Source organism: Erpetoichthys calabaricus, chromosome 9 (assembly GCF_900747795.2).
Source record: "Erpetoichthys calabaricus chromosome 9, fErpCal1.3, whole genome shotgun sequence".
Classification (NCBI taxonomy): Eukaryota; Metazoa; Chordata; class Cladistia; order Polypteriformes; family Polypteridae; genus Erpetoichthys; species Erpetoichthys calabaricus.
Window position 1 is genome coordinate 160450333 of NC_041402.2, and position 27169 is coordinate 160477501.

General features: G+C 40.1%; 1 protein-coding gene across 4 annotated transcripts in view; it reads right to left on the bottom strand.

Annotated features, from left to right (window-relative positions):
• The window catches only part of kirrel3b (kirre like nephrin family adhesion molecule 3b), a 971552-nt gene that overhangs the window by 189765 nt on the left and 754618 nt on the right, over nucleotides 1-27169 (bottom strand). For all 4 annotated transcript variants that reach the window (XM_028810345.2, XM_051932391.1, XM_051932392.1 and 1 more), the window contains exon 5: nucleotides 26059-26209. In XM_028810345.2, coding sequence (XP_028666178.1) covers nucleotides 26059-26209 — 151 coding nt within the window. The remainder of the gene's footprint in view (nucleotides 1-26058; nucleotides 26210-27169) is intronic.

Here is a 27169-nt window from a genome sequence, read left to right on the forward strand (position 1 = left end):
CCCACCCATCACTGACATTGGCTTTGTGAAATTTGTGACTACTCCTCCATGCAATATTCCTTCAGTTGTAAGATATTTGTGAGTTTTCTTGCATGAACTGGCCATTTCAAATCCCTATACAGCATATCAATAGAACTCAAATCAGGATCTTAACTACACTAGTCAATAACCCTTCATTTTGTCTTTCTGAGCCATTCTTTGGTGGGCATGCTTGGATGTTTCAGATCATTATTCTGTTAAAAGTTCCATTTCCGGTTCAACTTCAACTTCCAGACAGATGGACTCTCTTTCTCCACAGGTACACTTTGATATTTTTCAGAATTAGTTGACCTGATGACTGCAAGCTGCCCAGGCCCTGAAGCAGGAAAGCCAACCCAAACCATAACAGTTCCACCACCATGCTTCACATCTGGTGTGAGGTTGTTCTTCTAAAATGCTGTGCTGTCATAAGTATGTGCCAAACATGCCTACTGTCACTGTAGCCAAACAGCTCTATCTTCAATTCAGCTGTCTACAGCACAAACTTTCAGAAGGCCAGGTCTTTACTTAAATGCACAATGGAAAACTGTAATTTTGCTCAATGTTCTTTATAGACAGCAATGACTTTTCCTGGCACATCTTAGGTCAAAATTGTGCAAAATCTTTCTGAGTGGAGATGGATGCACTTTGACACCAACTTTCAAATGTTACCTGTAGCTCCCGTGATGAAATGCTGGGGTTCTTTGAGTTTCAGTATCAAAGGTCAGTTCCTCAGCTAAATTTGCTGTGTTGGCCAATTCTGGACAACAGGCATTGAAAATCTATGCCATTTGTAGATGATTTTCCTTACATTGGAATGATTGATTTCAAATAATTTGCCGATTTTCTTGAAATCCCTTACCAGACTCATAGGTGTCCACAACCTTCTTTCTGAAGACCTTAGAGAGCATTTTCGATCTTGGCATGATGACACCACATACATATCAACAACAAAGACAACACCAGCCCCTTAATATCTGTGATTTAATTAAGACAGGTTCCACCTGCATAATCCCTAAGGAGTTTCTAATGATTGGCACCTAATCTGCAATGCCTGATTCTGATTTTATGTGGTGAAACATGTAGGCGTGGACTTACTTTTTTCATGTGACAAATCTGCATTTTTATTATTTTAAATTATGAGAATGAAAAAATACACAACGTCAATTTTTGTGTCTTTTGTTCAAGTATATCACCTTTATTTGTGGGAAATCTTTGCATGAAGAGCTTATGTTTGACCATTCAAAAATGTTTAAAATCAAAAATCAACAATTTTCAGTGAGTGTGTGTACAATTTCACAACTGTGTGTTCTTGCGCTGATGAAAAACAAAGTGCAGAGACATGTAATACAAGGCTTGGTCTTTAATATACTGTATGGTTGCTCTGATGTCGCTGTGCTAGCTGCCCACACACACTTCTGGAAACACATGGAGTTGAAGCAAATAAGCCAGAAAATGTGCCAATGAATATGTCAACTATTAACACCAACAAATAAGCAATATAGCAAAAATAAAAAAGGTCAGTTTGTTATGCAGATCCTAAACATTGTCCCATCTAAGCTTAATGTGGTTTTCCTTATGGTTCAGGTTTTTTCAAGTGTTCCTTTTAACAATGGCTTTGCTTTGCCCTTTTTCCCAATTGTTTCTGAAAGATCCATGAACTAACACTTGTTTTGCCTGACAATATCTCCACATTCTCTGGGTGCCTGTCTCACTTATGTGAATCCACTTGAAGGGATGCTGCCAATAAAGTTAGTCTCCTTGTGCTTAGTGGAGCACTACATATTCATAAACAGGCTGACATGTTCATCATTTCAATGCTATCAATAGATTAAGGAGACCTTGTCTCAGGAATTACACTGAAAGGCCACAACCTGCAATTATTTAATTTAACAAAAATAACATATATGTAGTTTCCTAGGATATTAGGTAAGTACTAACAGTGCAGTGGCTAGAAAAGGATTTCCTGCAAAGAATCATGAGCATTTGTTGGTGGGGTAACTAATGCAGAAAAGAGCTAGTAGCATGCTACCAGCATCCTGCATCTCCAGAATAACTTACTTATGCTTCAGGAGAAATGCATCAACCTAAGAAGAAACAGACCTTTAGGCTGGAATGCCTAACTCAGGCTATTACAGTTCATTTGACTGCCATGCCCACTTGCATAGCCCAGAGCAAGTAGACCATTAACTCTGAAACTTTCTCTCAACTTCACTTCCATAACACATCAATTAAGGGAAATGTTTACTGCCAATAGGCATGACAGTCCAGGAGCAATATTGTTGTTAGAGCTGAATTACGTATACAGCTTGCTATTTCTGAAAACTGCCCAATAAGCGAACCATGCATTACACATACGGTAAGCTTACATATGTCATGATTGCCCAGTGAGGATGGTATATCTCAAAGTCAAGGAAGTTTACAATAAAAACACAACTGACAGAAGAAGAAGAAGAAGAAGTTAATATGTATTATATGGAGAATTATATGGAGTCCTTGAAAAACATGACTTCTCAATGAGTAAAGTACAAATTATTATTTAAATTGACTTTCATACTTCCAACCATCCATCCATTTTCCAAACCTGCTCATCCTAAGCATACTCACAGGGAAGCTGGAGCCTATAGATTTGATTTTTTTTCTGTTTTACTTTTCCCCATCTGTGTTCTTTTTCTTTGAGAATTGTTTTTGCTTTCATAGTTATTGTTGCTAATTGTTTTTCATAAGTTAATTGGCTCAAAGTTATTTGCAATTGAAATTGCGGAGCTGTGCTTCTAATTGAGGTTTAGCTCTCAAGTGCTGCTGTCATTATGGCTGCAGTTACCTGAGGGTTAGGTATCTCTATATATATAAAATCCAACATGTGTCTGTCTGTTCACTTTTCTTAATGGATTTAGATTGGGTATTTTTTTTCTACAATTTGCATTATATTATTATTCCGGTTGATTTTGTGACTTCTCTCATCGCGCTAAGTATCATAGTTTGCTTGCAGGAGCGATTTATTTGCACTAATCCAAGACAGAGACTGCGGGCTGAGGGGAGGGGGAATCACAACGTCAGGAGTGAGGAGCTGTGCGGGGCTCTCCTCAATCACGCGCCAGCCTCCGTCTGAATCGTTTTACCGCTGGCCACGTTTTGGAGCATACCTTGCATCCACTAAGTTAGCGATACCTGTTTGTTTATTGAATTTTAAAGTTTGTCCTGTTTCATTACTACGCGGGAAGAGCCGAGGGCGACAGCTAGTAGGTTATAAGTGCTTTATCTTTTTACTTCTGAGGTTTGTGGTCATTTAACCATTGTGGTTTTGTTAGTTTCTCCAGTTTTTTGAATTAATGTTTCATATAGGAATATTCAATTTGGGATTACTGATTACTGGGAATTATTGGCTTGGGTATAAGTTGATTAACTTCATTAAATACATTTCTGGCTTTTGGTTCCAAATAAAATGATCAAATACGTTTAGCATTAGCAATTTTTATACATTCATTTTTTTAAGGCAAAGATTTGATTTCTGATATTTATCTCATGTTTGAAAACCTGAATATTTTCTTAATATACAGGTATGTGATGCCATCAAACAGGTTTGATGTTCGCTTTTGTCAGAGGGATGGGTTCTGTATGTATTAGAGTTGACAACCAATGAATGCTCATCTGGAAATACAATGTATAGAATGCAATGCCAAGGAATAAGAAACATACAGTAGGTGTTTTGGCCAACATCAACAGTAGAGAATCCAATTTGTCCAATGTTGCCTGTTTAACATACCATGACATAATGAAAAAAAGAAAGTGTTGAGATTGCAGCTGAACCATCCTACAGCACCAGCTCCATATGGTAGCATGTTATTGGCTATGTGAAAAATGGGTGAGCAAGACTGTACTGGGAAGTTGGCTGGTGGGAACTAAATATGACATGCCTAGCAACTGTAAGTCCTGTAAGTTGGTAAGGTATGTCAATGAGATCAGCAACTGTAGTTGGCAAGTCCGACATGCCATATAACTGGAAGCTATAAAATGTGACATCGGCTTCTGTGTTACAAGTATTTTGGGGTTCCCACACCTCCAACCAATACCAATATCATATCATATTATATATAGTGTATGTTTCCAAAATAATTCACTTATGGTTCCAATTAATTGTTTTACCTATGGACAAAAAATAGTCCTGTGTTTCAGAGTGTCATCTTATAGTCCATAAACCCATGCTACTAGGACAACAGAATTGCCTTCCTTCATGTTAAAAGCATCCTGACTTTGATCATAACTTCTAAGTTGTATGGGAACAAAGTTAACAGTTTGTAAATCTGTTATTATTAATTTGACTATAAATAAATAAAGCCACACCTTCAAAACATAGTTTCCTCTAATTAATGTAATCTAATGCAGGATCAAGGGAGACCGGAGCCTATGTCTGCATCAGCAGGTTCAAAACAGGGACCAACCTTAGATAAGGTGCTAGTCCATTACAGGGTAAGCTGATTCATAAACCAGGACAGGGCCAGTTTGTGATCACCAATTGACCTAACCTGCATACCTTTGGGGATGCTGGAGGAATGCTGGAATTACTACAGAAAAATATATGCAAACAGGAGGAGAATTTACAAACTCCATGTAGGCAACAAATGGGAACAGCAGGCAGATCAAGGATGCTAGATCTGTGAGGAAGCAGTGCCAGCTACTATCCCACTGAGCCACCCCATAAATATGTAATCAACATACAAATTCCTTTCATGAGCATATAAGAAAATTGTATGAAAAGCAAACATAGATTTGTACACAAATTAGCACATAAAGGGCTCAACTGATGTAGCAGTGTGACTTGTAGATGAGATGTCCACACTAGGGCTAAGATCTATTAGTTGACATCTTGTACTCATTTAGAGCAATGTTATTCGGTTCATATATAATGATAACGTAATACAGTACAAGAAGTAAATGATTTTAAGATTAAGAACTGTTGGTCTTAATACAAAGTAAAAAAAAAATAAAGTATTGAATGAGCTATAAATTATAAGATAGACTGTTGGGCATAATATGGACCCATGGATTCAAAGCTTCAGGAGAGACAATGTTTGAATCCCATCCTAGGTAATATTTGTATGGAGTTTTCTTATTCTCTCTTTCTCAGTGTGTGTGTTTTACCAGACACACCACTGTTCTTTTCATTGACCAAAGACTTTGTATAAGTGTGAGTTAGTGTGTGATAGTGCCCCGCGATGGACTGACATCCAGGATGGAGTTGCTTCTGAGACAAGCTTCAGATCCTCCATTATTCTTCATCTCAATCAAACAGGTTCAATGAGCAGATGAACAAAGTTTAAATCCAATGCAAATTCTAAGCATTTTGTTTCCCCGTGTGAGATATCGTGTCTGTGGCATGTGCATTTTAGATAAATAATGCACTCACGTTTTTGGGAGGGGCATAGGCAGAGTGGAGGAGCAGTTCCAGAGGCAGATGTGGGGGTGGGAGATCCCACATCCACTTCCCTCATTAGTGTTGGAGTCATGATTACTGCACCTGCATTGCACAGAGTTTTAAAAGGGAACTGAGGAACGAGGAAGAGAGAGAAACAAAGACAAACAATAGAACTGTGAGTGAGCGCGGTATCGGGTGCCTGAGCCAGGCCAGTTTGAGGGAGGATGAGGCAGAGTGGTCAGTAGCCCTGTGGAAGAGCAAGCCATTGGCACTCCATTCCCCACTTAATTAATGGAGGAGCGGGTATAATGGTGGAGGAGTCCTTCCTAGGGATTCAGGATATGCTAAGAGGGCATGGGGGAAGATGGGAGGAATCAGAAGTGAGGACTGCAGCTGGTGTCTCTGCCAACTGAGTAATCTGGTGGGTCAGCTGAGGAGACAAGGGAACAGAGGATGCACTGGGCTCAAACAGAAGCTGGAAAATAATAAGTGGACCCAATCACTGTGTAGTTTTATTCTGGTTGTATAATGGATTTATTTATTAGTGTAAATGCCACACGGGCTGGATGGGCATCCCGGTCAGAATAGGGGAGGAGAAGGGGATCAAACCCAAAAGAGACAGCAGGCAGAAAGGATGAACGGACAGCCCACTGGATGTGGACGATGTCTCTGGAGAATTTTCACTTCCCCAGCATGCTAGATGGCAGTGGCCCCGGATACCAGTGCCCAGTAGGGAGCCAGCAGAGCCTGCCAGGAGATGTAGGCGGACAGAGCAGACCTGATGGGGTCAGTGGGTGCCACAAAAGGGCACTGCAGGGAGACATGTTCCCTGTTGAATGGGACTTCTGCATAACCCGGAAGTACTTCCAACAGGGAAGCAGCCCTGACACCAGAAGTACTCCTGGGTCTTTAATAAAAAGGACCACACTCTCTTATCCAGGCGAGTCAGAGCTGGGAGGACGGAGAACAATACTTAACCGGAGGAGGGTAGTGCGGTGGTGAGAGGTGAATTGTGGAGAGAGAAAAATCTGTGCTTGTGTTACATTGGAGTGATTGTGGTAAATAAAAACCATCCTTTATTTGATCCCAGGACTCTTGGTGTGTTTGTGTTGGGGTTTGGGGCTCTCTGACACCCTGGTTTTCAACGCATTGGATTTTAACTCACAGATTATTACATAATTTACAGATTATTTATTTACCAGCAATGGCTCACTGCACGAATACACTTGACTTGAGCACTCATAGTTTTCATCCTGTTTCTCTGTACATTTAGCATTTGTTTGCTCAGAGGCTGATGTGCTTGCTGCTTCCTGAGCAGCTCTTCTTTTCTCCACCCTAGCGGCCTGCTTCTTCTCTTCTTTTGTCGCCATCTTTTCGCGTGAAAACTGATTAAGTCAGTGTCTGTGTTGCAATTACTTGGTATGTTTTCATTCATTTTTTCACTTAAACTGGTAGGGAATGAAAGTACCGCCCGAATGAAAGTGGTGCACTTTGAGCTGCATTTTTTTGTATGAAAATGTGCTATATAAATAAATGTTGTTGTTGTTGTTGTATGCATGCGCCACACGGCTGCCCTGCTGGCCACTGCCGAGAGTTGATTCTACAACAAAATAAAATAAAATGAGGAATAACCTTGGAGATCAATCATCAACCCGAAAGTGGATAGTAGACGTCACGTAGTATATGTGTACCAAATTTTCAAGTCACTAGGTCAAACAGTTTGCGAGTTACAGGTAATTTAAAATCCTGGACGGACAAACAGACAGCTATGGTAGCGTATTATATAAGAAGATTGAAGAATTCTGCACTGCACTTTTGGATAACACTGTTTGTTTTAAGTAAAAGCAATATTCACTTTGCCCCAAGCTCTTGTTGACTGTATGTGTCCTCATTTGTCGCAGCTCATTTTGGGTGATTCCAGGTTCAAGCAACTCCGGGAAGCAGCCAAGAAGTATGGAGCCAACCTGGACCATCACAGCCCCTTATTAATTATATGTCCTTTGGACTCCTTTATAAGTATCTTCCTCAGATATACAAAACAGAAGAAATCCATAAGTTTCCTCTCCTACTAAAACCCCATTTTTATCTGTATCTCAGTCCACCGGAAAAATCAGAGACGCATGATCTGACTGCATAAGTTTCCCTTTCATATGATTTCAAATCCTTGCTGCAGTGAAGCTTCTACCTGCAGCTAGAGATAAATGTGGTTAAAATGCACACTTGGAATGGTAATTTTCCTGTCCTGATACCAAAGCTAAAGAAAGGTTAGAAAATGGCAAGGTGGGATATTTTAATTACTTTTTTTGTTGCTGCTGACAGTATCGCTTTGAGGGTCAGAACAAATGTGTCAATTAGTAAACTTCAAATCAATACGGGAACAAGGCTGTCATTATTAGCAGCACGTACTGGCTAAAGGCAGGAGTCCATACCAGTGCATGCTGTCAATCACTGGCCCCTTGGATCAGATAGCAGCCTTGAGCTTTTCAAACAGCAGATCGCTATCAAGCACAAATTTAGACCAGAGTTTGATGTTTTCTGAGAGTGAAAGTGCTTTCCATTCAGCTGAATAAATAAATCAGGCTGATACCTAATATTGAGTCTCAGGGGATATGCTAGTGTAGGCCAAGCGCTGAGAGCAAGAGAAAGTAGGGCAGGACTGCTGGTACCCCGCTAAGAGCGAAGTCGTAGTGAGTAAAAAGCAGCATTTGCCTGCGGAAAATTAAATCTTTGTCATTAACTGTGGAGATGCTGACAGTCAGGGCAATTGTGGTTAAAGATTTCAGTGGACACAGTATGCAGTGGTGAGTTTGTTTATCTCGTTGGCTTTTTTTTTCTCCTTTTCAACAAACACGGAAAAGTAATGCATTGCTTTAATATATGCATAAAATGACTTTCAGTACACCTGTTTAAAATCTTGCAGCACCAAGTCAGTCTTAAATTCTTTTTTCTTTAGGGCCAATTATTCATAGAGTCATTAATATTAGAATTTTTCATTATTGCAATTGTTGCATTTAAAAGGTCTACACATGTAGCTGCTGAGTAAAAGCTGCAGGAAGAGTTAAACACAATGTGTCTCCTCATCCACACCACAGCTTCTACGCTATCTGCTGACTCTGTCATTCATTCCTAAGCAAGCCCCATGCTTTGCTACTTCAGTTCTTGGCCACTTCCCAGCTTTGCTCTCCAACAGCTGTCCCTCATCAATATTAATTAGAGGAGAGTGCGCCCCCTACTGGGCTTTTTGCATTCCTGCTGTGCTGCAGGTCTATAGGGAGAGACAATACAAGGCCCTAATACTGAGCTTACAGCCCACTGCCATCACTAATTCATGAAACACCTGTTTTCCTTGTAAACAACAAAACAGGAGACTGATAGGCAGCCATCTCTAAGCCAAATCGCTTCCCAGACTACTTCGTTATCCACAAAACTGGAAAATTAAGCATTTAGCTAACCCTGCAGGTCCCCTGAGAGGACATACTGAGCTTTAGTTAAAAGAAGATAACATTCTTTTTATTGAGCATCACAAAATCTTGTTGGTAAGTGTAAATGTCCTAAATGATGTATGCCTGCATGAGCGAATCTATATACCTATGGAACTCAATTTTTGTAAAAAAGAAACAAATAAAATAGCAATTATGAAAGGAATAATCACATGAAAAAGTACAGCGAAATATAAATGATGACTGAAACTGTGAAATAAACAATTATAGGCAAATAAAAGTCATTATTTTATTTTGTTTCAATAATTGTAGCTACCTGACCCTTAATTATAGCAGGTTTTATTTCAAAATGGGCTAATTTTTAAATACCAATTTTTATTTAATATAGGTACTTTTCAAGACAATACATTTCTGAATGGCCCTTTAATGCCAGTGCTATTTATCTTTTTATAGTGCTTTTGTTACTTATCAATCAAGGCCAAAGGGCCAAACCTACAGAATTCCTTACTCGTGTTGTCCCTGTTGCCTGTGGCCAAGGGCGCCTTCCTTTTCCCGGGATACTGATAGTCATAATCAACGATGGACTAGAGTGAACGTGGATATAACAATTAATGGTGCAAAAAGTTCAAAAAGTGCAAAAGTGGTTTTATTAAAACAATGGCAGTGTTCAAAAACAAGTGAGGTGCAACAAATCTTCAATGAATAATTCATAAAAAAGTGCAATGGTGAGGAAGTTACAATAAACAGATAAATACAACAAGTAGTTAAAACAGGAATAAAATCAGATTGATTAATTTCATCCCCAGTGTTTCTCTCTTCCTCTCTCTCATCCCACCCTGCTCATTTGTCAGGCATACTCAGCAAGGCTGAGACAATGCCAAATGCGGTTCATGTTTGGATTTCAGTCCCAGCCACCTCCTTCAGTACCCATTGGGATGCTGCAAGTCCAACTCCCTTGGTCTACAAGACCTGTGGAGCACTCCATCTCTCCTGATCCTGAGCTCAACAGAAGCGATTGACCCCTGGAAGCTTTACTCTACGCTCCTCCAGGGGCCATCCTTGACCACTTTGCCTGCTCTCGTACTATTCCACCTCGATTTTGTTCTCTTATCCCACAATTCCTTCCTTACCTTCTCTAACCTGCTGAAAGTATTTATACTCTTCTGAGTGTAGGTGCACTAAGCACACTGTGGAGCACTAATGAGGGATGGCTGAGCCGATTGGTCTCATGGGTGTGGATGTTTAATCAGAACATTCCTCCATTAAGTACTTCATGGCTGCTCATTGCTCTTCTGCAAACACACATTCATTAAGTCTGAGCCACACTATTTAAACTCAAAATCTTGTACTTGCTATGGTCTGCTAGCCACGCCATGGACTCCAAACATACTTCACCACACAACTGGTTAGGTATTTCTTGTTGATTTTTTTTGTCCTGATTGTAGGGAGCAGACTGCCAAACATCTTTAGTACCACTTTCATTCAAGCTGGCAAAAATATTGATGCAGTTACAGCTGCAGTTAATAGATTTTCCGTGGAAAGTATATAGAACAAATACAACACATTCTACATATTAACATATATTAACATATTGTAACTGCATCGAACATTGGACATGTTTATTAAAGGGTATTTAATTGTATTTTAAAAGGCTAACAACCTAGGTGCACTGTTATAATCAAAAGGAAAAGCCTCGTAAAACAACAAATCTATGCTAAGGACAAGATGCTTGTGCTGTACTGACTCCTTAACGTAACACTGTTGTCTGATCTTCTCTGAGTACTCTGATCTCTCATCCTATGATCCACCAAGAATAACCCCACAATTCATGCAAGGGGCTGCTATTTATCCTCTCTATAAAAGTTTACATCTGTCTTCTCGAAAATTCTCTAGGCCAGTAGAATTCAGAGGCTCCCTGTCCCTGTCTAATGGTTCACTGTCACTAAGCACCCAGTTCCTTGTTTGAAGAGCGGTCTGTCAGGCACAATTTGATGTTATTTTAAGATGATTTTATGATATTTTGGCAATGCTCGGATGGAGAAGTGGTCTTCAAAATGTTCACGTTGATGAAGAGGTTCTCAGTAGTCTAAAATCAACTGAGCATGGTGTTCTCATATAAAGTCATATGTCACCTGAAATTTCCAGCCTCTGACAATCAACATTAATGCATGCCTATGTGATTTCTTCACGATCACCTCATGTGCAGGCATGGTGCTCAATCATTTTTAAACTGCTAACGACTTCTTCATCAACGTCAACGTTTTGAAGAGCACTTGTCCATCTGAGCATTTCCAATATGTAATCAATTCTTCACAAAATAGCATCATGTGTTAAAATGACGTCTTTCTGTTTTGTCTTTAAAATGAAGCATCACAACTCTTAACCTCCTCCTGCCAACTGCTAAGTCTTTGCCAGTTGAAAGGCAAATAGAGCTATTGATCTTTGGCAGCCTGCTGCCTACAATCAAGGAGAAGTAATCGACAGGAAAGGATTGACCAGTACAGACAGGTTCAGCCCGTAGGTCTTTGTCTTGATTGAAAAGTGACGGAAACCAGCAAGAAAAAAAAAACATTTTGAAGTAAACAATGCTGGCATTTAAGAGCCATTCGGAAATGTGCTGCTCAAAAATGTTGCATTGTGAAATAAAACAGACTTAAAAAAGTAAAACCGGCAATAATTCAATGAAAGGTAACTAAATTATTGAATCAAAATAAAATAATGCCATTGTATTTCATAATCCATCCATCCATCTTCCAACCCGCTGAATCCGAACACAGGGTCATGGGGGTCTGCTGGAGCCAATCCCAGCCAACACAGGGCACAAGGCAGGAAACAATCCTGGTCAGGATGCCAACCCACCGCAGGGAATTTCATAATAATTACGTAATTTATTTATTTAATTATGCATTTGTTTCACAATTTATTGACTCATTTATCTATTGCTGTACGTTCTCATGTTATTATTTATTTAATAATTACCATTTTATTTATTAAACCTTCACACAAAGTGTGTTTTATATATATATATATATATATATATATATATATATATATATATTGTGGAGGATTGCCGGCTTTCCAGTCCGGCCCTCACCCCCAGGCCGCTAGGAGGAGCCCTCCGGACAGCATATTGGTGCCCCGAGTTCCAGCAGGGCCTCATGGACTTTGTAGTGTTTTGACACAGCCCTGCTGGATACCTTGGGGGCCGCCAGGAGTCGCTGTAGGGGGGCTAGTAGGCGCTGGCATGCCCTATAACCCGGGAGTGCATCCCAGTCACATGACTGGAAGAAGCGATGTGCTCCCGGGATGAAGAAAAGGACTTTGCCCTGACCCGGAAGGAAAACGGACTTGTGGGTTTGGCTTAGAGCCACTTCCGGGTCAGGGGCTTTAAAAGGACTCTGGGTGAGCCCAGACATTGAGCTGAGCTGGGAGGTAGGGTGGCAAGTGTCTGGGCGAGGAGGAGAGAGTATTGTTTATTGAATAGTGTATTGTGTTAATGAGTGTGGTGAGGAGAGTGCTTGGTGCACTACCGTATAATAAAAATAATTATTATTATACTTTCACCTGGTCTCAAGAGTGGTACCTGAGGGTGTTAGAGGTGGCTCCACGCCTCTACTGTTACACTGGCGTAGTCGGCAGGAGTATCTGGCCGTCCGTTGGCAGAAACCTGCATTTGAATATAAATTTTGTGGTGGCAGAAAACCCTGAAAAGGTCCCTCTTGAAACCGCGGAGGTGAAAACCCCACCCGTGACAGAAAGCGCTGCAACAGCAAGCCTTCGGACCGTGATGAGAAAGAGATCCAAAAAGAAGAATGGGCGAGCCCAATACATACAGAAACTCGCAGAAATGTGGCCACCGGAGGACGCCGCGACGCTGTGGTCTCACCTGACGGGTCCTGTGGAAGCCAGGGAAGAAATTGAAGCCGTGAGAGAGCACTGGTTAAAGCAACAGCAAAGTAGTGAAGAAAGGACTGTGCTGGAGCCTGAAGCAATCTCTCATAAGTCGGAGGTATGTGTCGCGATAAAGCCCGAAGCGCAAAGAACAGTGTTTTCTTGTTTTGCAGAAACCGAGTGGTTCGGGACGTCGTATAAGGAAGACGCATGCCTCATACCTTGGCAAGATGGCCGCGAGGAGTCTGTGGATGTACACCTGGGGAGCCTATTCGCAGAGAACGATCACGTGAGCCGTCCTGGTGCAGGCTGGGACAGACGTAAGGAAAACACGACGTCACCTGACCAGGAAGGGACCTGTCTATTCGCCTCCCCACGTCGCGTGATCACGCGCAATGAACGCCGGGAAGCTGACAGTCAGTTTGGGTCCCTAGGCAAGATCATTCGTTCCCTGACAGATCCGAACTTCCTGAAAGGGAAGGGGGCGGCGAGCGAAGCAGCGCCAACTTCAAGCGAAGGTAAAAAGGAGCGGGAAGTGACTGTAGTGTCTGCCGGCAAAGGTAAAAAGGCAGACCGCAGCCAGCCGCAGGAGGCTATCCGTTCCTTTAAAGACTCCAAATCCCAGGAGGCCTTGCGAAGCCCACCAGAGCACGTGCCAGGAGTGGACGTGCTCATTGGTTCCCGGTCGGCAGGTGACCAAAATAAGGAAGTAGCCTTACTGCCGGCCGAGACAAATAACTTTATAAACTTACGGGAGCTCGATGAGTATCTCGAGCCCCTTAATATTGTCTTCCAGGGACTAAATGACCTGAGGAAACGTCTGGAGGAGCTGGGAGCTGCAGCCGAAACGCCGTTGAGGGGACTGCAGAAATACCTTCGGCGGTTAGGCCGTGAAGCCCCGGCCTCGATTAATGCGGCGGTGTAGGTAGGTGCTCTCTGTACCGTATATCATAAGGGGACGCAGTGTGAATCGGCACCGCGTTTAAAAAGTAGCGGTTGCCAAAGCACTGTGAACCCGACAAGGGAGTGTGGCACCATGACGGAGGGGTCGGTAAATTGTCCGTTTGAACCGGAGCAGCGGTATCAGACGCTGCTCTGGACTAATGCGGACGTTATAAGCCCGACCCGCGTGATAAAGGGGTTGCCGTTGGTTACCGGTGAGGCGGGGGAAGCACCGATCGTCCCGGGACAGCTGAATAGTGCTGTTACCCGGAGCGATACGGTACTAATGACGCCGCCTCCGAGTTTACATAGGACAACGGGCGTGCAAACAGCAAAGAGGCTCTCTCTTTCCCATAGAGAGCCTCACGTTGTGCACAAGCCCCAGAGAAAGCAGGAGATCCCCACACAGAAATGCGGATCTCCTAACAGGGAAAACAAAAGGGCAGAGAGCAGCAAAGCGGCTATAATTCCCTCCTTGGCGGAGGACAGGGCGGAGCTAACCCTGACAGAGTTTCCCAGGTGTTTTAGGTCCCAAGTAGAGAGGCGACCAGGAGGACGGCGGCGGTGTTACAACTGCCGTCAACCGGGCCATCTATGGCGAAGTTGTCCCCGGAGGACAGGGGAGCGGTGGGTTAACCGGTACACTGTTCCCCCAAGGTTCGCTGGGGGGTCTCGACATCGTCGCCAGGGTCCAGACGACGCGTCCTCTTGGAGGAGAACGTCCCTCGCGGGGACCAACGCTCCACCCCAGTTGGCTTCGCTGAGAGGGGGGAACTGTGGAGGATTGCCGGCTTTCCAGTCCGGCCCTCACCCCCAGGCCGCTAGGAGGAGCCCTCCGGACAGCATATTGGTGCCCCGAGTTCCAGCAGGGCCTCATGGACTTTGTAGTGTTTTGACACAGCCCTGCTGGATACCTTGGGGGCCGCCAGGAGTCGCTGTAGGGGGGCTAGTAGGCGCTGGCATGCCCTATAACCCGGGAGTGCATCCCAGTCACGTGACTGGAAGAAGCGATGTGCTCCCGGGATGAAGAAAAGGACTTTGCCCTGACCCGGAAGGAAAACGGACTTGTGGGTTTGGCTTAGAGCCACTTCCGGGTCAGGGGCTTTAAAAGGACTCTGGGTGAGCCCAGACATTGAGCTGAGCTGGGAGGTAGGGTGGCAAGTGTCTGGGCGAGGAGGAGAGAGTATTGTTTATTGAATAGTGTATTGTGTTAATGAGTGTGGTGAGGAGAGTGCTTGGTGCACTACCGTATAATAAAAATAATTATTATTATACTTTCACCTGGTCTCAAGAGTGGTACCTGAGGGTGTTAGAGGTGGCTCTACGCCTCTACTGTTACAATATATATATATATATATATATATATATATATATATATATATATATATACAGCCTATCTTTTAATGAAATATTGCCTTTCATCTATCTATCTATCTATCTATCTATCTATCTATCTATCTATCTATCTATCTATCTATCTATCTATCTATCTATCTATCTATCTATCTATCAGTGTATGTAATCAGAATATGTGGATACATAAGTCCAAATATATTTCAAAAGATAAATACAAAGTATGGAAAGCTTAAACTTCCTCCAAGAAATTTCCACTAACTGATCCCGTATCTAATAATAATAATAATAATTCTTTACATTTATATAGCACTTTTCTCACTAGGGGTGGTTCTTGCCTTTTATCCAATAACGCTTGAATAGATATTGGCCCCCTGTGACCTTGACCTGGATAAGCCCATTATAAAATGGAAGGAAGGAAATCTGAATGATAACACTCAATCTTTTTGATCTGTTAAACATATAAAGCTGGATAAGCATGTTAGATAACGTGTGGTTCCCCCCAGCACTCCCAAAACCCAGTTGTTTATAATGAAGTCCTCCAAATCGGGAGACACCCAATTTCTTTTTCTGTCAAGGGCTAATAAGGAAGTGGAAGTTCTTGGTGATATTTTTGATAGCACGGGGCTACAGACTTTCCAGTCTTTAAAATCCAGTTTGTCGTTTTCTTCTTCTTCCTCTTTTTGCTTTTATCTTCAGCTTAGGTTGGGTCTCAAGACTTGTGGAGTGGCTGTATCTTCTCCTCTCCTCCTTTCTCATTTAACAGTTTGTTCTCTTTACCTCAGCACTTCTAAAAATCCTGTCTTCTCTTTTCATGCTGAGGTATACAAAGCCTCTTTAAGACCCATTCCTTTAAGTTCTTTTAGCTGAGAGACCTTTCTCCTAATTTAACCCTAACTTAGAATATCATTATTAAAACAACATTTTTATCTAAAATCCAAAAAAATCAACACACCCAGTTTCAAATTGCGCATCAGCTATATATTAATCCATGGAGGGTATGGCTCTGTCGCCTGATACTTTCTGTAAGATTTGCAACTTTAAAGTCACTGATATGATTCTCCAGATGACCTTCCATTTGTCAGTACTGGTCTACTGGACCTTTCTTCCCTTTCTATCTAGCAGAAAAACATTTCTTTGAGTCCTTGAGTTGCCAAATAGTCGTTTGTATCTCGTGGGAGAGACGTTGACACTTCATCCCTGAATCTGAAAATTCCTCAATTTGTAAAGTTTTTCAGTTATGAGAATCATTGGATTTTCAAAATCAGATACTCAGAACTGGTCCTCTGAGATATCTCGCTTCAGGAAAAAAATGATACTATAGCGTCAACTAGATCTCAGTCTGGCTGAGGGTTTGGGGAGGTGGGCGCAGGGTTCATTTGGTTTGGATTATTCATTTTCTTCCTTATAATGTTTGCTTCCTTCTAATTTGTTTATTTCTCGTGTTTTACTGATCCAAAAAAGTTTTGTGCCTTTTTAACTGGTAAATATTCTGCTGTATTGCAAAGATTTGATCACAAAAAAAGAAAATGGATGGAAAGCTGCATTATTTTATTATACGTAATCTTTTTGACCATTTAAACTTGTAATTCTGGAGAGAGTTCAGGAACTTCAGTTGAACCATTTGTGCTTAACTAGGATGGGTGAGATGGATGTGAATTCGAGTGAAGTCTGACTACATCTCCTTTGCCCTGTATGAACTTTCTTTACTTGATGGACCTCAAATCCCAAACTACCTTCAATACAAATGGCATCAGTGGATTTTTCAATCTTTTTCAAGAGATTGACTTTTTATTGTTGAAGGTTGCAGGTACTGTACTTGACCTTATCATGTTAATGACTTCATTGTGTGTATCGACAATAAGAGTGCACGTGCAGCATAATGGTTGAGTGGTTAGTGGCACTGCCCTTGGCAGCCTAGGTACAAACTCAGTTCTGACATAGTATTTAAGGAGTTTAAATGTTTTGCAGCTTTTGTTTTGTTCCTATGATCCAAAGGTGGGCAGGACAGGACAGGTCAGTAGCCATACCACATGCATTTCAGAACAGGTACTCTACCTGAAGCTAGGCATGTTAGGGCCTGGCTAGTACTTGGGTAGGAGACCAACCAGAAGAAGCTGAGGTTGCTGCTGGGAGAGGTATTGGTGAGGACAGCAGGGGTGCTTATTCTATGGTCTGAATATGGATCCCAATGCCCCATTGCAGTGATAGGGACACTGTGCTATAGAAATGGTGCCATCCTTCAGATGAGACTTAAAACTGAGGTCCTGACTCTCTGTGGTCATAAAAGATCCCTGGCCATTCTTCATAATGTATAGGGAGTATCTTGATATCCTGGCTAAACTGCCCACCATGGCCAAGTTGCTCTGTCCCCATAATCATCCCATGTCTCTAATTGGCTAGCTATCTCTCACCGCTTCACCACCTAACAGCTTATCTGTGGTGAGTGTACTGACACAAAATGGCTGCCATCACATCATTCAGGTGGATGGTGCACATTAATGTTGGTTGAAGTGGCTCCCTATTCTCTACATAAAGCACTTTGAGTAGTGAGAAAAGGGTTATATAAATGTAAAGAATTATTATTATTATTATTATTATTATATATGTGCTGCGGTTGGCTGGCGCCCTGCCCAGGGTTTGTTCCTGCCTTGCGCCCTGTGTTGGCTTGGATTGGCTCCAGCAGACCCCCGTGGCCCTGTAGTTAGGATATAGCAGGTTGGATAATGGATGGATGGATTATATATGTGGTTATTCTTGCACTAAGTGGTAATCCTAGCAAATTAGTAGGTCCATTGCAGGGTATAATCATTAACCAAGGTGCTTCTTGTGATACCTGATCAAGCTCCATGTTTATTTTTAGTGATCTACCAAAGTCTTATTAAAATTAACTTCCCATCCTATGAGCTTTAATGTAACCATGACAATTACCATTAAGTGGTCATAGATTGACTGATTTTCTTTTAATGTCAATTAACCACAATTTTTTAATAATCATATTTATGATGTAAGATACTTAAATATGTAGAAATTAAATAAATGCTTAAATGACTTACATACAGTCCTGTAGCACTGCATTATCAGGTAAATGTTTTGTAATGAAAGATTGCTATTTATAATGTTTGTCAGTCACAATACGCATTTGAGTTCTTTTTCATCTTGTATCGTTAATATTTATTAAAGAACTCTGTCTGGCCTCTTTGAACACAATAAGTAGCAATCTCTGATGATCGCACTTGAAAACCCTATAAGACATGTGGTTTTTCATTTCTTTTCTTGTATTTATTGAAGCCGAACTCCTTGAAGGTCTTTTATTTGTAACATGAAACATCTTTGCATCTTTCGCATTTCACAATCCACTGCATCTTCCTAAGAAATGTTAATTCATGCATTGTTTGGAATCGGAAGAGAGGAACTGTTATTGTATTATTAATCTGTTCATTGGCTGAATTTCCATACCTACTTTATCCTGCTTAGGATTCCTGGAGTCTACCTGAACACTACTAGGTAGCAGATCACCCTGAAAATCTACTGAAGAGCACGAGTACAAGCAACCACATCGATTGAACATGGTCTGCACAGTTTTTATGTCTTTGGAGTGGGCACCACAGTGACAAAAACAGATGCAAGCTCATACCCATGCACCAATACGGAACCACCAATTAATCCAACATGCATGTCTTTGGGATTTAAAAGGACGCTTCAGGGGCCAAATATGAAATGGCATAACACAGTCAAAAAACTATTATTAACAAGAGGGCAAAAATTCAAACAAAGCCAAAAAACATAGATTGAGAATCAAACCAAGACATAGAAAGTCAGAAAGTCATCACCAGAAAATCAGAAATTAAAGCTTTAAACACTTATTCATGGTTCAAACCTGTAATCTCAGACAAAGAACTAATTTTGCTGTGGAGTTTCTGGAATTTAAGAGCAAGTCTTTGTCACATAAATGGTGGTGCATTCTAGCAACACCTCAACTGACACTGAAATCCTAAAATGGAAGTGTAACGCACTTTAGAATAAGAAAAAAATAAAGAATGTAAATCTTTCTCAAAGAAAGATACTAAAAAAAACATAATAAATGGAGCTTGTAATTTCAGTTTTTGATATATTAAAATCCCACAAACGGAGAAAAAAAATGATCGAAGGTAAAAATAAAACAGAAAATAACTACGAAAAATACTGGGGTTTTCCATTTTTTAATCATCCATTTTGCGTGGTGGAGTCAACACAGTAAAACATCCTAGGTTAATGTGGACTAATATATCAATTTTATCATTAGCGATTATCATAATCATTATCATGATCAATTATTCATTGTATAAAATATTGATTTGGAAACACAAGGAGCCATGCCATGACATGAAGCTGCTGCTTCTAATTGCTATGGATTAGTATTCTATTAGACATTTCTATCTGGAATGAGCAAAATATTTTATAACAATTTTCAAAATGAATATCTTTCCATATTATGATTTATGGCTCTGTAGGACAGTTTACATTGACACATTTGAGCAGGTATATTAAGAAAGGAAGAACACAATATTGGTGCAATGGATTACAATTTTGTCATGCTGACACTAATTAATTCCATGACTGGACACCAGCTTCCACCATTCAAAAGAAATTTTTTAAAAATAGTGGTCTCCCCTAGACTTTCTCATATACTCATATATAAACCACAAGACAATGATTATATTTTCATATTATGTACATTAAAGACCCATCAACAACAAATCAAATCAAATTAATAATATATTAAACAATTATTATAAAAGTAAAGTTGAATAAATTGGACTCTGACGCTGCATGAATAAAAGGTAAAGTACCACTTCCGGTTAACAGAAACAGCCCAAAAGTTAGAAATCTACATTTTGACCTAATACTTGTATGCAAAATTTGGTTGATCTAAGTGAAAGTGTACTCAAGTTATCGTGTTTACACAGACGTACACAGACAGACACACAGACATAATTCCAAAAATGGTATTTTCGGAATTCGAGAGGTCTAAAACAGCGAGATTTTGATGAATGGAATTTTTGGGGAACTCCAATACTTTCCCTATACTTTGTATACGAGAAAGTCAGGGAGGTCTAAAATGTCGAGATTCATCAAAATCTCGACATTTAATCTTTAGGCGATTACAATAAATTTCCCTATACTTCGTATACGAGAAAGTAAAAAGGGAGGCACTCTTGGTATCTGAAACTGCATGGACTGGAATCCATATGTTTAAGGCAGGCAATACTAAGAAGTGCTAACAACAGTATGGACTTTTTAGAACTCGGAATACAAGATCCTAGAATCAAAACCAAGCAGAAGCAAGCAAATACACTCTAGAAATTCAGGAAAAAATTAAGAAACTAAAGCACATTAAACTTAAGGGTCTTCTTATTTTGTAGTCTAATAGACTTTCTCAGTTTTGGTTTAACAACCAGAAAATGAAAGTCTATCAAGAAAAGCTCAAAAGACAGTCTATGAGCTAGTCAAGATTGAAGAATATGGTAAACCAAACTACCAAAACAAAAATCTAAATTCAAAGTCATAAAACTGATAGTGATCAATCTATAAATTCTATCCTAAATATTTTTTGTATATTTTGATACTTTAGTTTAAAATTGACACAAGGTTATTCCTTTGTGTGGGAGCCACAGTTTGGACGTTAGTGTTGCTATCTGTTCATGTGATAGCAGCGAATGTTACAGTCAGCAACAATATAGTGGCACCCATGAAAACAAAACATTAAAAATGGCGGCACATATAAGACAAATCAGTGTTAAATGCTCCATAGAGTACTTTCATGTAAATTACACTTCAATGATATTGCAAGAAATCACTCAACGGAACATTTTACTATATATTACAACTGATTGTATTGTACAACAGTATTGAAAAAAGTAAATTAACTGATATAATATTTATTATGCACACAAATACATGTCAAATAAAATGAACAGGAAATTAAATCAAATAAACAACTTAAGTCATTTTTAATTTGAAACTAAACACATTGGGTTAAATAAAGTAAACACGTTGTGTAGACAGGTAGATTGGCACAGGGGTGGCTTAATGCCTCTGTTCAAGTCGACCTTTATAGATCTAGGTGTGCCAGTGTGTGTTTATGTGTGTTCATGTCTTTCTCTTCATCATCAAGAGTGTGCGTTGGTTGGCCATCTTCACTTATAAATTGCTTTGAGTGTGTTTGTGTATGTATGTGTGTGGGTGTGTGTGTGTGTGCACTCGTGTCTGCCTCTGTTTGTGCATACCTGTATATTTAAATACATTATATATCTCAAAAACTAATCATGCTATATCAATAGGCCTACTTCCATGATTAACAAAAAACAGTGTTAAACTAAATCATTTCTATATCAGTTATTGGAGGACATATGTCAAACAGTTTTTAAAGGTAGGGGGGTAAATACTGGACCAAACTGGACCAACCAAACAATAGGCCTGGAACCTGCACCAAGACAAACACAGTTCAACTTGTTTAAAGAAGATAGGTTAATTCCTTCTTAAGTTATTATTTTACATACGTCTTCAGGGCGGATATCTTGGAAACATCCATCCATCCATCCATTTTCCAACCCGCTGAATCCAAACACAGGGTCACGGGGGTTTGCTGGAGCCAATCCCAGCCAACACAAGACAGGAACCAATCCCGGGCAGGGTGCCAACCCACCGCAGGACACACACAAACACACCCCCACACACACTAGGGCAAATTTAGAATTGACAATCCACCTAACTTGCATGTCTTTGGACTGTGGGAGGAAACCGGAGCGCCCGGAGGAAACCCACGCAGACACGGGGAGAACATGCAAACTCCACGCAGGGAGGACCCGGGAAGTGAACCCAGGTCACCCAACTGCAAGGCAGCAGCGCTACCCACTGCGCCACCGTGCCGCCCCATCTTGGAAACAGTTCATACTAAATTGTTGTATCTTTGCTGGCATTTAGTCATTTGGGAACTCTACACAATGCAAACAATCCTACTTTAGAGTGCGAAAATCAATTTTGAATTCCCACACACAGTGCACATATAGACCCATATAAAAATCCAAATTTCTCGGTGTTTTGAATATTGTAGAATCAGAAGCTAAACATAGCTTGATAACAAATTTTTAACCAAATCACCAAACTTCCATTTACATTCAAGTAAAACACAAAAACAAAATGGCATTACAATGACATAACAAAAACATTGATAAAAATAATAAAAATAACACTACTAGCATGTTCAAGAATAATATAAATGAAATTAGGATGGTGTTAAATGTGTTCCTCACTAAAGGTAGAAAGTTAAAAGATTTTTGCAGTCCAAAGCACTCAGTGCCAGAGTAAAGTTGTGTAGGCAGACTTCTCTTTTTATTTCTTCCCCCTACCGATTGGTATGGAGTAGTTTAGGGGGCAGAGTGGTGTCTCTGAGGCTAGGAGTCTCCACTGGCAATCGGAAGGTTGTCTTTTCAAATCCTGTAAATGCCAGAAGTGATTCCACTCCGTGAGCAAGGCCCTTAACCTGCAATTGCTCCATCCTGGGTATGACGTTAACCTGCATTCAGCCATGCAAGCAGGCCCTCCAACCTGCAGGGAAAACTTGGGAGTTGGTGTCGGGATTGGCACTCCAACCACCATAAAAAAACTCACATTGTTTCAGTGTGGTGCTTAGGTGTCACCTGTTGCATGGCTGCACTTGGGTCCTAATCTGGGATCCTGAGGTGGTTTGTCATGTGATGAGTGCGGCGACATACTGTATCAGCACATGCTCCTAACCTACCCTTTAGGTGATTGCTAAAACATTAAAACATTCACAGTGAAGAACAAAGGGGGCAAGGGATAATTAACAGCACATGAAATGTGAGGCCTTCAGGTCAAACCCTCAATCATGGTTCAAAACTTGTTTTTTTCTTCCCCACATCTAAAAAATGTAAGCAACTGGCCTACTAAGAGTGATTCTGGGTTTGCCTTTGAATGTGACTTCAAATAACCTGACGTCCCGTGAGGTCTGGCCATCGTTTAGCAGCCTATGTCCCCCTTTACTTGTAAATAGTTGGTTTTGCACATAAAAAATGAACTCTCTGCATGTTCACAGAACTGCATTCTGATAGGCTGATGTTACTGTTATGGTCTCTGTCTTAAAAGTTTCAGATTAAAGTAATCATTTCCAATTGGCTGGGTGCAGGCCTGTGTGAGAGTATGCTTCCAATGGACTGGATCCTGCCTTACATCATTTGCATGTAAAAAAAAACTCTGGCATTTCACAATGTTGTTATGCAATAATCTGGTTCAGAAAATGAATGAATGAGCCACTGAAGGGTTAAGACAGTTGCTCAAAATGGGAATTGATGCCAAGGCCTTGAGGCTTTGAGTCCATCTGTTTAGACAGAAGGCCACCCTGCCTATGTCAAGACCCATCAGCATGCAGCAGTAGAACTTCATTAGATCTCAGCAACTAAACGAGGTTAGCAATACAAGAGAAAACTGGGCAATGTGACCAACTGACTTAAAATATGTGTATATGTGTACTTTTCCTGCGTCAGAGTTGTGTGAGCTGAATTGAATTTATAAACCAACATTAGTGAAATATGAAAATATTACATTGTGTACCGTGTATGTTGAGTGTTTTGGCTTTATGAAGGTTTCTGGTTACCACAGCCCATCCATCCATCCATTTTTAAACCTGCTTATCCTGAGCAGGGTCAGGGAGAAAGTGAAGACTATTCCAGCTAGCATTGGGCTCAAGGTAGGAACAACATCTCTTTTTAAAAAGGGTCAAATTTTGGCATTTTCATATATTTTCACATACTTTGAAAAATATCCAGTAGCTTGTTTAATAATTAAGAAAAAACAACACAAAGAAAGCAAAATCCCATTAAGGCAACTATATCCAGGCTAGAGAAGAGCTCAAAAACTACCCACTATTATGAGATAATGGGTTAATAATACTTTGCTCCTTTATTTATTGATATTAGTATCTAATTAAACTCCATTCTGTTTTTTATGATTGTCTTTGTTTTCATTTGGATTTAATATTTTTATTCTGAACCATTTCCACCGCTATTTTCTCTTTCACATCGCCTGAAATGCTGTTGTGGTTGCTCTAAGTGTGTTGAGGTAATTTGCACACCCCGTGCTAATAATTCACAATTGGTTAAAAGGCTTCAGTGTCCGAGTTATGGTCAAACCCTATCTTTGTGTAGCACTTTTGTTATTTAACAAATCGTTTTGAAATTTGAGCAATCTTGTTTTCTGAACTTTTTGTCTTTGATTTTTGCATCACATCTCAGTTTTGGTTTCTTGTGCTTAACTTTTTCCTACGTTTTCACCACATTTTGTCTTTCGATGAGTCTCATAAAAACTGCATCTGCTATTTAAAGGCAGAACACTCACTTCTAGTGAGTTATAATCTGTAGGAAGAAGTTAGCATACTAACACTAACATACAAATAAAGCTGAGAAAAGTGATTGCTGATAAATATCTAGAAAAACAGTGGCTGGTGCTAGAGACGGGGACTACTTTAGAGCTGTATATGGACAGCCCCTGGGATTAATGGCTGCCACAAATGAGAACCCCAGTTAGAGAATGCATTGCTCCAGCTAGAAATAAGTAACTGCATATTCACATTTTGGACGATGAAAAATGATGTTGTGACATATCCATTCTCCACATTTTCTATTTTAGTAACTTCTTAGTACTTCGCTTCTCTATTGTCTGCACCTGTACCCTTTTGGAGGGGCTTTTGGAGGACAGGCACTTGATGAACGCGGCAAATCAGTAATTTCATATTTCAATCCAGTATAGGCCAAAAACCATATCAACTTGCCTTTGACGGCGAAAACAAAGGGCTTTTTCAAAGCCAACTCCCTTCACAGTTAAAGAATTATGGATCATCCTGCCTACACCATCAAGAGCTTTTAATCAATTATTTTTTACCTACTGTCTCTGCATTATGTAGGGCTACTCTGAATAGCAGACTGCTTATAGAATACAGTGAAAGAATGGAATCGTCAGCAGTAATGGATCTCTGAATAGCATTTTCTGGTTTATTAGTCATACTTAATAGCACTAAAGGGGCTGTGAGCAGAGTTAAATCCTTTTGTTTTAAATCCCCTAGGTGAAATGAATGATGCTTAATCTTAGTTAGACACACCTCTAATTTAAAAAGATTCTATCTGCCAACTGCTACTGATATGTTAAATGCCGTGTGGGTATACGTGATTTTCTTTCTCTGCCAAAGAAAACTGCTTATTATTCCCAACTATTATGGCATCTTCTGCAAAATGATAAGAAATAAAGATTGGATTAAGGCATATATTGTAGAAAGAAGGTGCATCAATGGAGAGTTGAATGAAATATTTATTGAGTATACAAATCAGGATATGTAGGTCTGTTCATTCTGCGTTAGGTGTCACAAAGACAGGACCTCCGATGGTGGACTGAAGCTATAAGAATGGGCGAAGAATAAAAAAAACAGCCTCTGGTCCCTAGACATAGAATGAAGCCATAGAAATCATTTGTTTCCCTTTAGAACAAAGTGGCCAGCACTCATGGCTGCAGACTTTGTTGCTAGGCATTTTTTATTGATATATATAAACGTGTTTATTGCAAAAACATGAATTTCCACATAGAGAAACTTTTATTGCCAAAAACTCATCTTCAGTTATTTGCATTCTGCATAAAATATACAGTCGTAAGTATGATACAGATCTTACAGTCCAAGTGTCATGCATAGAGAACTTTACTGGATGTTAATCAATATTTTACATAACAGCATATAGCTATTAATGTAATAAAAATAGAATACTGCAACGTGAGGCATTAAATGTGAGGAACAGGAATAATAAACTAAAATGATAATCAATGGGTAGTTATGAATCACGGTGTTAAAAGTATATATAAAAACCTGTTACACACATATAAAGTGAGGCAACACATTCACTTTGAAGAGTATGTGCATTAAAAAGAAGCATGCTTCTAAGGAAAGTTACTCACGTTGAATGTCGATAGTGACACTGGTCTCCTTGCCATTAGGCACAGCCTTATTGGAGGCTCGGCAGATAATTTGCTGGCCAGATTCAATGTTGGATGGGGCAATGTAGAGGGTGCTGACTGTACTTTCCCGGCGGCCATCTCTTAGCAACGTCTGTAACGAAATGAATAAAAAAAAAAACAGGTTAAAGCAAGCAAGTTATCAAGCAGTAGGGAAAGAAGTAATAAATCAATAAAATACATACTATATACTCCATATATACAGTATATGGAGTTAGTTTAGGGCTGTGTCAGCACATATCTACTAAGGTCCTATAAGGTTATTTCCATTCTGAAAAAGAAAAAAGGTCAAAAACACAACATTTACCCTTCATTGGGTGTTCAATGGAAAAGTAAAAAAGGTAACATATATATTATATCAATAAATGGCACTCAAGCAGCCCAGCATGAAATAGACTGTCGGAGTACCATACCTAGCAGCACATTTTGATAATTGTGCACTACTCCCATGCTATTGCATATTCCAAGAATTCTGGGATCCCTGCTCCATCCCCACTTACTGTATATTATGCCTACCATATCATCTGTGATGCTGAAAACGATTAATGTGTCATCTGATGTGAACAGACGAAAAAGAATTTCTTTCGTTTTATTCATTGTATTACAGTTGGTGAGAATCCTTCTGAAGAGAGTCTTAACACTGTTTATTTGATGAGGGGTAATTCTAGAAAAGTGTAATATTTTGTCTGCATAATTGAAATAAATGGGTGTGAGAATTTTCTGTTGGTGTACTTCTAGTTGTATTTCTTGAAATCAAATACTTAGATTTTTCACTTATTTTCTAATAGGACTACCTAAGAAAGACATCAGTCAGTTACAATTAGTGCAGAATGCAGCAGTTAGAGTCTTAACTAGAAAAAGAAAATTTGAGCACATCTCACCAGTTTTAGCATCATTACATTGGTTACCCGTGTCATTCAAAACTGACATTAAAATACTACTAATGGTTTATAATCCATCCATCCATCCATTTTCCAACCCGCTGAATCCAAACACAGGGTCACGGGGGTCTGCTGGAGCCAATCCCAGCCAACACAGGGTACAAGGCAGGAAC